Source organism: Pimephales promelas, chromosome 21, assembly GCF_988280905.1.
Source record: "Pimephales promelas chromosome 21, fPimPro1.hap1.1, whole genome shotgun sequence".
Lineage (NCBI taxonomy): Eukaryota > Metazoa > Chordata > Actinopteri > Cypriniformes > Leuciscidae > Pimephales > Pimephales promelas.
Window position 1 is genome coordinate 2,115,678 of NC_142789.1, and position 13,985 is coordinate 2,129,662.

At 35.0% G+C, this 13,985-nt stretch overlaps 1 protein-coding gene across 3 annotated transcripts in view; it reads left to right on the forward strand.

The window, feature by feature from the left end:
- mapk14b (mitogen-activated protein kinase 14b) overlaps positions 1-13,985 on the forward strand; it is a 42,068-nt gene continuing 28,083 nt past the window's right edge. The window contains exons 1-2 of one of the 3 annotated variants that reach the window (XM_039663291.2): positions 1-400; positions 12,188-12,317. In XM_039663291.2, coding sequence (XP_039519225.1) covers positions 282-400; positions 12,188-12,317 — 249 coding nt within the window. In that variant the 5' untranslated portion in view covers positions 1-281. Of the gene's footprint in view, positions 401-8,561; positions 8,585-12,187; positions 12,318-13,985 lie in introns of those variants that run through there. The other 2 variants (XM_039663290.2, XM_089125308.1) reach the window with 2 other exon arrangements.

Here is a 13,985-nt window from a genome sequence, read left to right on the forward strand (position 1 = left end):
GTGTTCGTCAGAGGAGAACCTGTAACAGAAAAAAAGGGAAAGACAAATCCAAGAGGTCCGCACCAGAAATCTCACCCTCCGCCACACAGCGATCCTCAAGGATCAGAGTTGGAGTTCGTGCACGATCTTCAGCGCCAGTGCATTTTGACTGATGTCCTCTGATGCACGAGGACAGCTCTGTGAACGCGGAGCTCGCGCTTTTGTTTAGTTAGTTTTTGTGTGTGTGTGTATCAAAGCACTGAGATCAGGACAGCGGCAGAAGTTTCCACTCCTCTACAGGAATGTCCCAAACGGAGAGACCGAATTTCTATCGACAGGAGCTCAATAAGACCATATGGGAGGTGCCGGAGCGGTACCAGAATTTATCGCCCGTGGGTTCTGGAGCGTATGGATCCGTATGGTAAATATCTCTTCTGGAGAATAACATCGTGCTTAAAGCTCTTGCATAACCAGTTCTGGCCGCTCGGGCCTCTCGCGTTTGGTCCACGGTGTGTGTGTGTGTTTTGGGTCTGTTTGTGGAGAGTCATGTTGCAGCACTGCAAGTTGAGCCAGAAAACACACTTTTCAAACCGAGAACCCGAACGGGCTTGCACTCTTAATACGATTGCATTGGATTTGTTTTGCTTTGCTTTGCAGAAGTCACTACAATCGGGTGTCAAATGGCGTATGTTCACTGTATTTATAGATATTGAACATATAATGCACGTGTTAGATTCGTACTGTCAGTATTCTTTGCACGATGTACATTAAAGCAACGTGCATTTCAACATCATTAAGTAATTCGATTACTTCGTAATTAATTCATTACACCCAACACTGGGTTTTATTAGTTATCGAATATGTTATTTAAAAAGGCAATCATACATAAATTTAATATAAAATATTATTAAGTGATAAGTAATGTGAATTAATAACATATTTTAATCTAAATAATAAAGTAAAGTTTAAGTGCTGTGCAACGTACATCAAATTACATTGATTATAATTGTGTGCTTTGGGACATCGTTTTCGTTTTTGTAATCAGGTTCTCAAAAATAATAATATTTATATTTATTGGCCAATATATAAAGAATTACCATGTATCGGCCAAGATTTTCATATCGGAGCATCCCTATTTAGGTGTATCCGAAAAATGCAATGTTTCAGTGCATGTGAAGTGAAGGAGTCAGACCATGAGGACAACATGATGTCACTCTCGGCTGTGACTCATAACTCCAGGATTAGGTGGTCGTCTCAGTCCTCGTCACTGATCTGGGTCAGTTGTGCATGTGAGGACTCCTGTTATAAACCTGTGCTAAATATTACATCATTTACATGAGCGACTCGAGGACTCTTAGTGTTTCCCTCCATGACCCAGATTTTACATCAAATGAGTGACTTCAAATGGTATGAAACCTCTGCATTGATTGTGCTTGTGTGAGTGTGTGTGCTGGGCTAATGAATGAGAGAAAACCGTTGGCCATGTGGCTTGTGGGGTTTCAGGAAGGAAAAGTCAGCACAGGTCTGGTGGACGGTCCATTCTGGGCTCTTTATCCTGGACAGTCCCTAATAATGTGGGCGGATCCTGTCCTAGCGGTGTCCTCTGTCCGGGATATAAATAGCGCTCCATTGTGTGTGTTTCCAGGACATTTCAGTCTGGTAAATCAAGCAGTTCAGGTCTGTTCAACGTCAGTCATTCCTGCTGGAGGCTGCAACGCTCCTGCCACGTGTTTCTGGACACACAGGACGCTCTCTGTGAACATAAAGACACTGTCATGAGAACCACTTAATGTCAGCGTGAAACTGAAGTTGTAATAGTCGTTTCTTCTCTATTTCGAAAAATTAGAATATGGTGCAAAAGTGCATTTATTAAGGTGAAACTGATATTTTACATGCAAAGTGAGATATTTCAAGCCTTTATTTGTCATAAGTTTGATTATGGCTTACAGATATGAAAACCTCAAATTGTGAAAAGGTTTTTATTGCTGTAATCCATAATCATCAAAATTATAACAAAGGCTTGTAATATCTCACTTTTCATGAGTCGATATTATATATTAGTTTGACCTTTTAAGTTGAATTACTGAAATAAATGAACTTTATAATGTATTAGTTTGACCTTTTAAGTTGAATTACTGAAATAAATGAACTTTATAATATATTAGTTTCACCTTTTAAGTTGAATTACTGAAATAAATGAACTTTATAATATATTAGTTTCACCTTTTAAGTTGAATTACTGAAATAAATGAACTTTATAATATATTAGTTTCACCTTTTAAGTTGAATTACTGAAATAAATGAACTTTATAATATATTAGTTTCACCTTTTAAGTTGAATTACTGAAATAAATGAACTTTATAATATATTAGTTTCACCTTTTAAGTTGAATTACTGAAATAAATGAACTTTAAAATTTATTAGTTTCACCTTTTAAGTTGAATTACTGAAATAAATGAACTTTATAATATATTAGTTTCACCTTTTAAGTTGAATTACTGTAATAAATGAACTTTATAATATATTAGTTTCACCTTTTAAGTTGAATTACTGAAATAAATGAACTTTATAATATATTAGTTTCACCTTTTAAGTTGAATTACTGAAATAAATGAACTTTATAATATATTAGTTTCACCTTTTAAGTTGAATTACTGAAATAAATGAACTTTATAATATACTAGTTTCACCTTTTAAGTTGAATTACTGAAATAAATGAACTTTATAATATATTAGTTTCACCTTTTAAGTTGAATTACTGAAATAAATGAACTTTATAATATATTAGTTTCACCTTTTAAGTTGAATTACTGAAATAAATGAACTTTATAATATATTAGTTTCACCTTTTAAGTTGAATTACTGAAATAAATGAACTTTATAATATATTAGTTTCACCTTTTAAGTTGAATTACTGAAATAAATGAACTTTATAATATACTAGTTTCACCTTTTAAGTTGAATTATTGAAATAAATGAACTTTATAATTTATTAGTTTCACATTTTAAGTTGAATTACTGAAATAAATGAACTTTATAATATATTAGTTTCACCTTTTAAGTTGAATTACTGAAATAAATGAACTTTATAATATATTAGTTTCACCTTTTAAGTTGAATTACTGAAATAAATGAACTTTATAATATATTAGTTTCACCTTTTAAGTTGAATTACTGAAATAAATGAACTTTATAATATATTAGTTTCACCTTTTAAGTTGAATTACTGAAATAAATGAACTTTATAATATATTAGTTTCACCTTTTAAGTTGAATTACTGAAATAAATGAACTTTATAATATACTAGTTTCACCTTTTAAGTTGAATTACTGAAATAAATGAACTTTATAATTTATTAGTTTCACCTTTTAAGTTGAATTACTGAAATAAATGAATTTTATAATATATTAGTTTCACCTTTTAAGTTGAATTACTGAAATAAATATACTTTATAATATACTAGTTTCACCTTTTAAGTTGAATTACTGAAATAAATGAACTTTATAATATATTAGTTTCACCTTTTAAGTTGAATTACTGAAATAAATGAACTTTATAATATATTAGTTTGACCTTTTAAGTTGAATTAATGAAATAAATGAACTTTGTAATATATTAGTTTCACCTTTTAAGTTGAATTAATGAAATAAATGAACTTTATAATATATTAGTTTCACCTTTTAAGTTGAATTACTGTAATAAATGAACTTTATAATATATTAGTTTCACCTTTTAAGTTGAATTACTGAAATAAATGAACTTTATAATTTATTAGTTTCACCTTTTAAGTTGAATTACTGAAATAAATGAACTTTATAATATACTAGTTTCACCTTTTAAGTTGAATTACTGAAATAAATGAACTTTATAATTTATTAGTTTCACCTTTTAAGTTGAATTACTGAAATAAATGAACTTTATAATATATTAGTTTCACCTTTTAAGTTGAATTACTGAAATAAATGAACTTTATAATATATTAGTTTGACCTTTTAAGTTGAATTACTGAAATAAATGAACTTTAAAATTTATTAGTTTCACCTTTTAAGTTGAATTACTGAAATAAATGAACTTTATAATTGATTAGTTTCACCTTTTAAGTTGAATTACTGAAATAAATGAACTTTATAATATACTAGTTTCACCTTTTAAGTTGAATTACTGAAATAAATGAACTTTATAATTTATTAGTTTCACCTTTTAAGTTGAATTACTGAAATAAATGAACTTTATAATATATTAGTTTCACCTTTTAAGTTGAATTACTATAATTAACTATAGTAAATTAGTTTGACCTTTTAAGTTGAATTACTGAAATAAATGAACTTTATAATATATTAGTTTGACCTTTTAAGTTGAATTACTGAAATAAATGAACTTTAAAATTTATTAGTTTCACCTTTTAAGTTGAATTACTGAAATAAATGAACTTTATAATTGATTAGTTTCACCTTTTAAGTTGAATTACTGAAATAAATGAACTTTATAATATACTAGTTTCACCTTTTAAGTTGAATTACTGAAATAAATGAACTTTAAAATTTATTAGTTTCACCTTTTAAGTTGAATTACTGAAATAAATGAACTTTATAATTGATTAGTTTCACCTTTTAAGTTGAATTACTGAAATAAATGAACTTTATAATATACTAGTTTCACCTTTTAAGTTGAATTACTGAAATAAATGAACTTTATAATTTATTAGTTTCACCTTTTAAGTTGAATTACTGAAATAAATGAACTTTATAATATATTAGTTTCACCTTTTAAGTTGAATTACTATAATTAACTATAATAAATTAGTTTGACCTTTTAAGTTGAATTACTGAAATAAATGAGCTAATAGTGCGCGCACGAGGGAGAGCGAGAGACTTTGCGTGTGTGCCTCATGACACAGAGACTCAGACACCGAAATGTTGGTTCTTATTCGGTCTGGTTATTACCGTTTACGTCGGAACCGTTCCCCTATTGGCACCGCGTTTCAGCACCCAACCCTACCCATAATGCATCTGTCTGCGTGTTCAGTACCATCGTCCAAATTTTCAAACAGTTTCTGCCGGTGAAATCAAACGCACTGGCACTGATCTGTGATTGGTCTGTTAGTGTATTAGGCCCAACCCCCTATGGGTGGGTTTGAAAGGGTTGGATCTACTGCTTGTAGTCTTTCCTCCTACAATGACGTAAAATGACGATTTTTGCATCATTGTAGGAGGAAGTAAAAAAGGTAAATAGCGGATTTCTCTCATCTCAGGGGAAAATGAGAGAGTGTTGCACGACCATTCAATAGTATGACTGGATTTCTAACAATGGAAATCTTAATGCAAATGGGTGGAGTGTCCCTTTAATATAAAGCCTCCCGCCCAATCAAATTCGAGAACGGGATATACAGGTTACCAATGCAATATTGTTCAGTGGACCTTTTTTGTTTTTTGTTCGAGGTGTGGAGCACCAGTGGAATTACTGATCTGTGATATCATGAAATTCCTGGCTGTGGATGTTTGCAAACATGTTTGTTGAGTTGAGTTCACAAGTGTTGTTGTTTGAAAGAATCAGGAAGATCTGGATTCTGCCCGCAGAAGATCGGGAGTTTCTCTTGGAGTGGCTGAATCAGGGGAAATCCATGTGTTTAAAAAAGAGAAACAGTTCGATTGAAGAAGTGTAGTTCATCTGTGGAGAACATGACGTACGGCAGCTGAGCAGAAGCAGGTGTTTGAGCCGAGTGTGATCTAGGACAGGAGCGCAGCGGTTGAGTCACGGCCCTCTTCATTGGAAACTCCTTCCCTCTACGTCCGTCCTGTTTTTATTGCCCTGCCACTATTTCTTCATGACCTAGACAAGGTCGAACTGAAGACACAACTGAGTCTCCCTATACTGTGTTTAACTCACATTCCAGGTTCAATATGTAAAATATCTGTTCATGAAAATAACAAAAATACAGTTTACAGAGAAAATGCTTTTTTCTTTCTTTTTTATACATAGAAAATGTATTAGAATGGATCAAAGTTATATTTGGTGCTATTCAAATTTAACATTGATATGGGCACATACAGTAAAGTTTCAGGATATAAAGTTCATTCTGTAAAATAAGTGAAAGGGTTTTTTGGTGATTGATTTTTGAATCAGTATGTGAAACTGAGTGAGTAAAACCGAAATTGCTGTAATCTTTTCTTCTTTATTGTGACTATAGGGGTGTGCGATATGTATATTGAGTATGACCCACACTACAAAACACACCTAGAGAGCGCACGCGTACACTACGTGATGCAAAATGCATTTGACATCCCCCCAAAATTCAAGATAACGGGGCAAAAATACCTCTGTCTTTTATATTTATATAATTTAATATAGTTAATCAATATCCCACGAAGAGTGCTGTTTTTCCCTCCAAATATCAGCATGATTAATGTGATATTGACTTCATACATCTGTTCAGTAAACGAGAAGTTAATTTTAAAGGGGACATATTATGCCTCTTTTTACAAGATGTAATATCTCCCAGGCGTCCCAGAATGTGTCTGTGAAGTTTCAACTCAACACACCCCACATTTCATTTATTATAGCGTGTTGTGAATGATTTTTGAGTTGTAGGATAAAAGGAAAAACATGCTTTTTTCAAGCATGTATCTTTAAATGCAAACGAGGTGCTGTTTTTCGCTTTCCAGCGTCGGACAGTTTGCCAAAAGCTAATACATCTATTTGGTTTAATTTTCATTTTTGGGTGAACTAACCCTTTAAGAGCTACAGAGTCGCGCGATGGCACGAGCGTCATCACTATGACACACCCCTTACGGCATTGGTCCTGGCTTTTGTTCACACAGCACACGTTCCGGGACTGATTCCGGCAATGTTACTACGTTTCCAACCCGGCATCGATGCCGGTATCAATCCCAGGTCCTGTTGGCGTTCACACAGAATGCGTTCTGGCAATTTCCCTAAATCAACGTGCTGTGTGAAAGGGGCTTCAGACGGCGCGTCCTGTGAGTATTACACTAAAGCCCCTTTTACACAACGCGTTGATCCCGGGAAATTGCCAGAACGCCTTCTGTGTGAACGCAAATGCGCCTCAGCAACGGCTGCTCTTAAAGGGCCAGCAGCAAATAAAGCGTTCTGTCAGAAGAGTCAACCAGGGAACAGAGAAAATTACTCGCTGCTCTTGACTAAAGAACTTTTGTAGCTTTAATAAGGATTAGTCTACACTCTTAGAAGAAAAGGTTCTATATAGAACCTTACTATGTATTTGGAACCCATAAAAGGTTCTATACACTCTTAAAAAAAAGGGTTCCTCTGGGTTCTATATAGAACCCTGGGGTTCCATACTTGGCCAATAGAACCTTTTACCAAAAAAAATGGTTCTATATAGAATAAAGCCCGACCGATAAAGCATTTTGAAAGCCGATACCGATGCAAATATTTTTGGGTTTTAAAATCCGATATTCCGATATATCGGCCGATATTATATTTATTTATTTTTTTAAACTGGATATGATACTCACAAATTTTGTTATGCTTATTTGAGTTAAGAGAACTGATGGGGATGTTCTTTTAATTGTTATTCAAGCAATGTATGTATCGTGACCAACTCAACGAGTGTTGCCAACAGGGACGGTGTAGAGCGCCCTCTGGTGGACAAACTATACAACTCCAACACTCATGACATGGTTCAAGCGTGTTTCGTCCGTTTTTATTTTATTTTTGAAATATTCATTTATTGGCCATTATAACTGCAGATACCGATAGTTTGGAAAATGCCTAATATCGGCTGATAATATCGATATATCGGTCTGGCTCTAAGAACCATTTTGGAGTTCAATATATGAAGCGGGGATGGAACCATTTCTGGTTCTAAATAGAACCATTTCTTCTAAGAGTGTATATATAATTTATAATTCATGCAGCGCAGACTGTTTGATAACTTTATTCAATTTGTGTGTATCTACAACCTGTTAAGACAGGAAGGGCACAGGTAAATATGGGTAGTTTGCTTAATTTAAAAGCGGTTTATTAAAAGCGGATATTTTTTAAGCCTAATAAATATTTTAAAAGTGGATAGCTTTCAATTGTAGTGATGGAATCACTGTATTGTTGGATGGCTATAATTAATGTTTAAAATGTCTTCATTTTTATCCAGACATCAATGGTTTATTGATCATTATGTGTTATCAATTATGTAGCTGTTGTTGCTAGTACTTTGAGTTGAGAAATACACATTAATACATAGAATGATCACCAATCTGTGTGTGCATTTTACTTTAGAACCAAGCAAGTTGACTCATGAATCCATTTGTTTATTATATGGCAATCGCAATATTAACCTCAATAATCACAATGTGACATTTTCCCCAAATCGTGCAGCCCTAGTTTGAGTTAAAAAAGAGGATAAGCAGAAATGGGACTTTTCCTGTGCTCTGTGGTGGTTTCCCATGTTTCACAATCAGCTCTGAGTCATTGGCTCGACGCTCTCTCTACTAGATCTTTCTTTTGGGCGAGAGCCATCATGCATGTTGAACACGGGTCCTGTACCGGTGTGTTGTCTTCTGTTCCAGCAGATATCACTGGCTAACTGTACCTAATGTTCAGTCTGTAGCCATCTTTACAATGCGTGTGTAAGTAGATATCTCCCATAAACAGCACCACACCCATCAGCGTCTGCAGTGGAGAGACTTCAGCTGTGGCTATATCCCTCGTCCGGCTAGTTTGAGTCACGCACTGCTCCTTATGTAAGAGACTAGAGAAACATCAGTGCGAGACTGCACTGTAAAGCTGTGTTCCTCACTGTGGGCATTGTGTGTCTGTCAAAACTGTAGCATGTCTGAGCGTGATTTATCGTCGCAGGTCATTTCAATACTTTTACGTCACAAAGATTTGCATGTTCATTCGTGGCCACACATTTTTCCAAGGGTGTGATCCGATGGTACAGTGCGTTCATGCAAAAAAAAAAAAAAATGTTATACTAGTTTATAATGTTTTAAATAGGGCTGTGCAAAGTTTAATTGCGATTAATTGCATCCAAAATAAAAGTTTGTCTTTACACAATATATATATATATATATATATATATATATATAAACACATGCATGCATACATGTGTATATTTAAGAATTATTTGCATGTAAATACTCTCTCTCTATATATATATATATATTCTATATTATATTATTTATATATTATTTAAATATAAATATTTTACATATGAATAACACATTTTCTTAAATATATACATGCGTGTGTTAGTGTATTTATATACCGTATACAAAGTAATTATACACAACGCACACAAATATATTATGTAAACACAAACGTTTATTTTGGATGCGATTAATTGCAATACGTTTTTGCACAGCCCTAGTTTTAATGTACTTTTGATCAAATAACGGCAGCCTTAGTGAACAAACAAACAAAAAAAATTATATATCCTGCGTGTATTTGTGTATTAGTGTTATTTAGTTTTTCTAATATTTTGAGTTAGCTTTTATTTTTATATTTTTTTTAGTTGTCATAATTTGCATGTGCTTTTTGTCATTTTATCAGTCCAAAAACATTTTTTTTTAATGAGGTTTAGTTTATTTTTATTTCAGTTTTAGTTTCCCCCCGTGTTAATAATTACAGTGCTTCAACTTAAACATATTTCCGTTTATTTCCAAGGCATCATATTTTAATTTTTGCAAGTAATATTTTATTTCAATTAACCGAAGTGTTTTTAATAGTTTTAGTTTAAAGTTAACTCTAATAAACCTTGTGTATATTTTGTATTTATGCATGCAAAAATTTTACCCACATTTTCATATTTGAGTGATTTCTGAATGATCATGTGACCCTGAAGACTGGAGTAATGCATCTTTGATCACAGGAATAAATGGTTTAATTGTTAATTTTAGAGTGCGTGTTTGTTGTACTGTAAATGGCTATTGTTTCCGTTATGGTGTCTTGTGGGTTTGTGTGTGACGGTGTGTTATTATTTGTCTGGGCGGGCAGACGCTTTGGCGAGGTGTGTTTTTTGGAGAATGGTAATAGTGCAAGAAACTCAGGCTCCTCCATCCGCCAAACTGGCCTACACTTCCTGAAAGCCCGTTGGCTCTCCTGACCGCAGAAGCCTGAGCCGCCACGCTCGCGCCTCCTCCATTGTTCCAGCGCTTATGTGGAAAACTGAATAGGGGCCGGAGGCTGTTTGGTATGATGACCATTTTCTGAGCCATGCTTTGTGAATTGAGCAGATGTTTTGTAATGTAGATGATTTGTTGAATTTTTAAAGGGCACCTATTATGGAAAATTCACTTTTACATGGTGTTGACTTTGAACATAAATGTGTGTTGGCAGTGTGTGAGCAAAACCACCCTAGAATGATAAAAAAAAATTTACAAGTTTTTTTACAATCTCAATAAATCACATGCACTGCCTCAGAATGAGCTGTTCTGAGATTCAGCTCTTTGTGACGTAGAAAGTGAGAAAGGGGTTTGATTGACAGTGTGGTTGTGGCATAGACCCCGCCCTCTGTGATCTGAACACCATCCTTCATTGTTTCAACGACATTACATTATAACTCTGTACATAAATGTATCAAATAACCATACCGAGACGTACTGGTTCATTCTCATTTGTGTTTATTCTGCCGGAGTCTCTTCGTCATCTGGGTCTGATCAGAGACTATTTATATATTCCCATTCAAACGTACGGCTCAATGACATTCAAAACAGCGTGTCTCTCACTCTCTCAGCCCGTCTGCTTACCGACTGCCATAGGTATCAAGTTACGCCCTCATCCAAAGGCAGAAATGCTCATTTGCACTTAAGGTGGTATACACCAAAACAGCTCATTTTTAAACAGGCCCCAAAAATGACATTATCAAATGGTTATAATAAATTAACTGTGGGGTATTTTGAGCTGAAACTTCACAAATACATTCTGGGGACACCCGAGACCAATATTACATCTTGTAAAAAGGGGCATAATAGGTGCCCTTTAAATAAGAATTACATATACATGAATATATATATATATATATATATATATATATATATATATATATATATATATATATATATATATTTAACAAAATATGCATGCATAACCATTACCAGATTATGCTTATACAATGATTTGTTGAAATCTGAAAATAACAGTTGGCTAATGGCCTGTATTAATCAGATTTTTAGATAGTGGTTGTATAACCTATATTGTTTTTTTGATGACAAATGCCAATAATCTTGAGAACTGGAAGATTTAATTATTCCGCGCACTTTCGCGAGACTTGGGATGTCTGCAAACTGTGGCTTTATTGAAGCGCGAGCGTCGTCAACAAAACTTACTGGAAATCCAAAAAACATCCACACCTGCGACTTCAACGAAGAGGACGGGGGTTCACGTTCTGTCGACGGGTCTCCTCTATCTTGCTATCTTTTGAATGGCTGTGGCTAAGTTAGAGGAGGTTGACCACAGACTCGCAGCACTTCAACACACGCGTTTTTGGACGTGACATGGGGGCGAGGCAGCATCGACGATTCCATTTTTTAATTCGAAGTTCGAGATTGTGGATTAATTTCGATTTAAAATCAATATTGTGACACCCTTACTACTTCTACATCATCGCCTCTTAAGGTCCAGGTCGCTAGTGGGATTCACGGATGTCATTCCAGTGTTGTTGACCGACAGTGAATCAGTTTTCCTGTGAGGTTGCTAATACGGACATTTATCTGATCATTTATACGGTTTTATTTGATGTCATGCATGTAGCACATTTTCAACACAAATGCTTTAATAGTTCATTTTACAGATTTGTAATCCCCACAATCTCAGATACATTTTTCCCAGCATGTTTTTTCTTAAATATGTCCCTGAAGTCCCGTGGGCAGAGGCGAATCATATAAAATTGTAAAATGTGGTCTTTCCTCCACTGCCGAAGGATGCTGATATTTAAGGCTTTCCAAACAAGGCACATTCTGTGTTATTAAAGCTAGATGGTTGTAAAAAGTCATGTTTGTGGAGGAGGGAGACCTTTGAGAATGTAATTTGCCTATGCTAAATCATGTTCTGACTCTTGCTGTATGAAACGTACCACTTTTATTATGGTAATGGAGCATTTTATGCTTTTAAGCTTTTTAGTAATCTTGTTTCTTTCCTGTAATGTCAGTGCTTGTGAAACTAGGAGTCTCCTGTAATCTTGTGGTCTGCGATGTTGATCGAATTCTTAACATTGTGTTCTTTCCCCACAGCTCGGCGCTGGATGCAAAGACAGGCCTGAGGGTCGCAGTCAAGAAGCTGTCCCGGCCCTTCCAGTCCATCATCCACGCCAAGCGCACATACAGAGAACTGCGGCTGCTGAAACACATGAAACACGAGAATGTAAGATGTTTTCACTGCTCTTTTTTCCCACCTTCATACGCAGTAAGATTGAGCGGTTACACTTTACTTGAAGGGGTGTGCATAAGACTGACATGACCCCTTCATAACCATGACATATGTCTTGAAGGTTTTATGAATGTTTGTGACAACTGTCATTAAGTGTCATTTGCTGAATTATGACATTTTTAATACAAGTATGACATTGTTTGAGATGTTTTTGTTATGACACCTTGACATAAACCAATACACCATAACCTGTCAGTGTCTTTGTCATGACAACTTGGCATTACCAAGTCAACATAAATTGTCTTAAAGGAGTAGTTCACTTTAAAAAAACTTTTGCTGATAATTTACTCACCCCCACGCGTTCGTGTTGAATCCTTGATCCTTGATAAGACCCTTATTCAGCGTCTGGTGTCGTTTAAAGCCCTTTAAAGCTGCACTGAAACTCTCATTTGGACCTTGAACTGTTTGGTTCCCATTGAAGTCCATTATATGAAAAAAATCCTGGAATGTTTTCATCAAAAACCTTAATTTCTTTTCGACTGAAGAAAGAATGACATGGACATGTTGGATGAGATGGGGGAGAGTAAATTATCAGCAAACGTTTTTTTAAAAGTGAACTACTCCTTTAAGTTTGATAATTAATCTGCTATGTCAAGTTGTCATGACAAAGACTCTGACTCTGAGGTTATGATGTATTGGTTTGTCAAGTTGTTATAGCAAAGACATCTCAAACAATGTCATATTTGCATTAAAAATGTAATAGAGTGAATGACAGTTGTCAAACATGCATAAAACCTTCATAATCATAACATGTGTCAAGTCTTATGCACACCCCTTCAAGTAAAGTATTACCGATTGCGCTGACTGTATTTCTAGTTCTCACAGAAATGGCATGCGGCTCATGATCTGTGATTTCCTCTCCTTCCACTTTCATGTCTATTAAGCAAGCTCACTTCCTCTGCCAGCACAGGTCGCGGTGGGGGATTCATCTGTGCGTTATGAAACTCTATTGATTATTGTCTGAGAGCTAATGAGGGCGTGGGGAGAGATTATGCTCTATTACTGCATAGTGCGCAAGATCATAAATACATCATGTGAAATATTTGCTTTTTAAAACAGTTTTGTGACCAAACTTTGTATGCTGTGTTCAAAATGCCGAGGTCAAAGGTCAAAAGTGCTGCTGTTTTTTCAGCAGGCATGCAGTAGTTCCTATGCGATGTTATTCATTGCCTGCTTTTGTCAGGGCACTCACCATGTTTTTGCATAGAAAACACCCTTCATTTATTTATTTTTTTGCCTTCTGGCCAGAGTCCACGAATCTGCCTCTGTTTGAGCGTGGGTGAAACTCTATGCTGGATCATAGCCACCTACTCGCTCTCTATTCCACTCGCTCTCTGTTCCTCTCTCTCTCTCTTTCCTTCATGCACGCACTTTCAGGTTCCCTGGCTCTGTCTCTCTGTCTCAGATGTGAATGCTTAATAACCCTCAAATCACCCTTTTTCATATTGAAAACAGTGGCATCAACTGACACACGAGCTGCGAGTTTTTGTTCTTACTATTGATGCACTGATGTGAAAATTTGTGGCCAATATCGATAACCGATATTAATAGTGCTGTTATGGCCGATACCGGTAACCGATATTAATAGTGCTGTTATGTTCG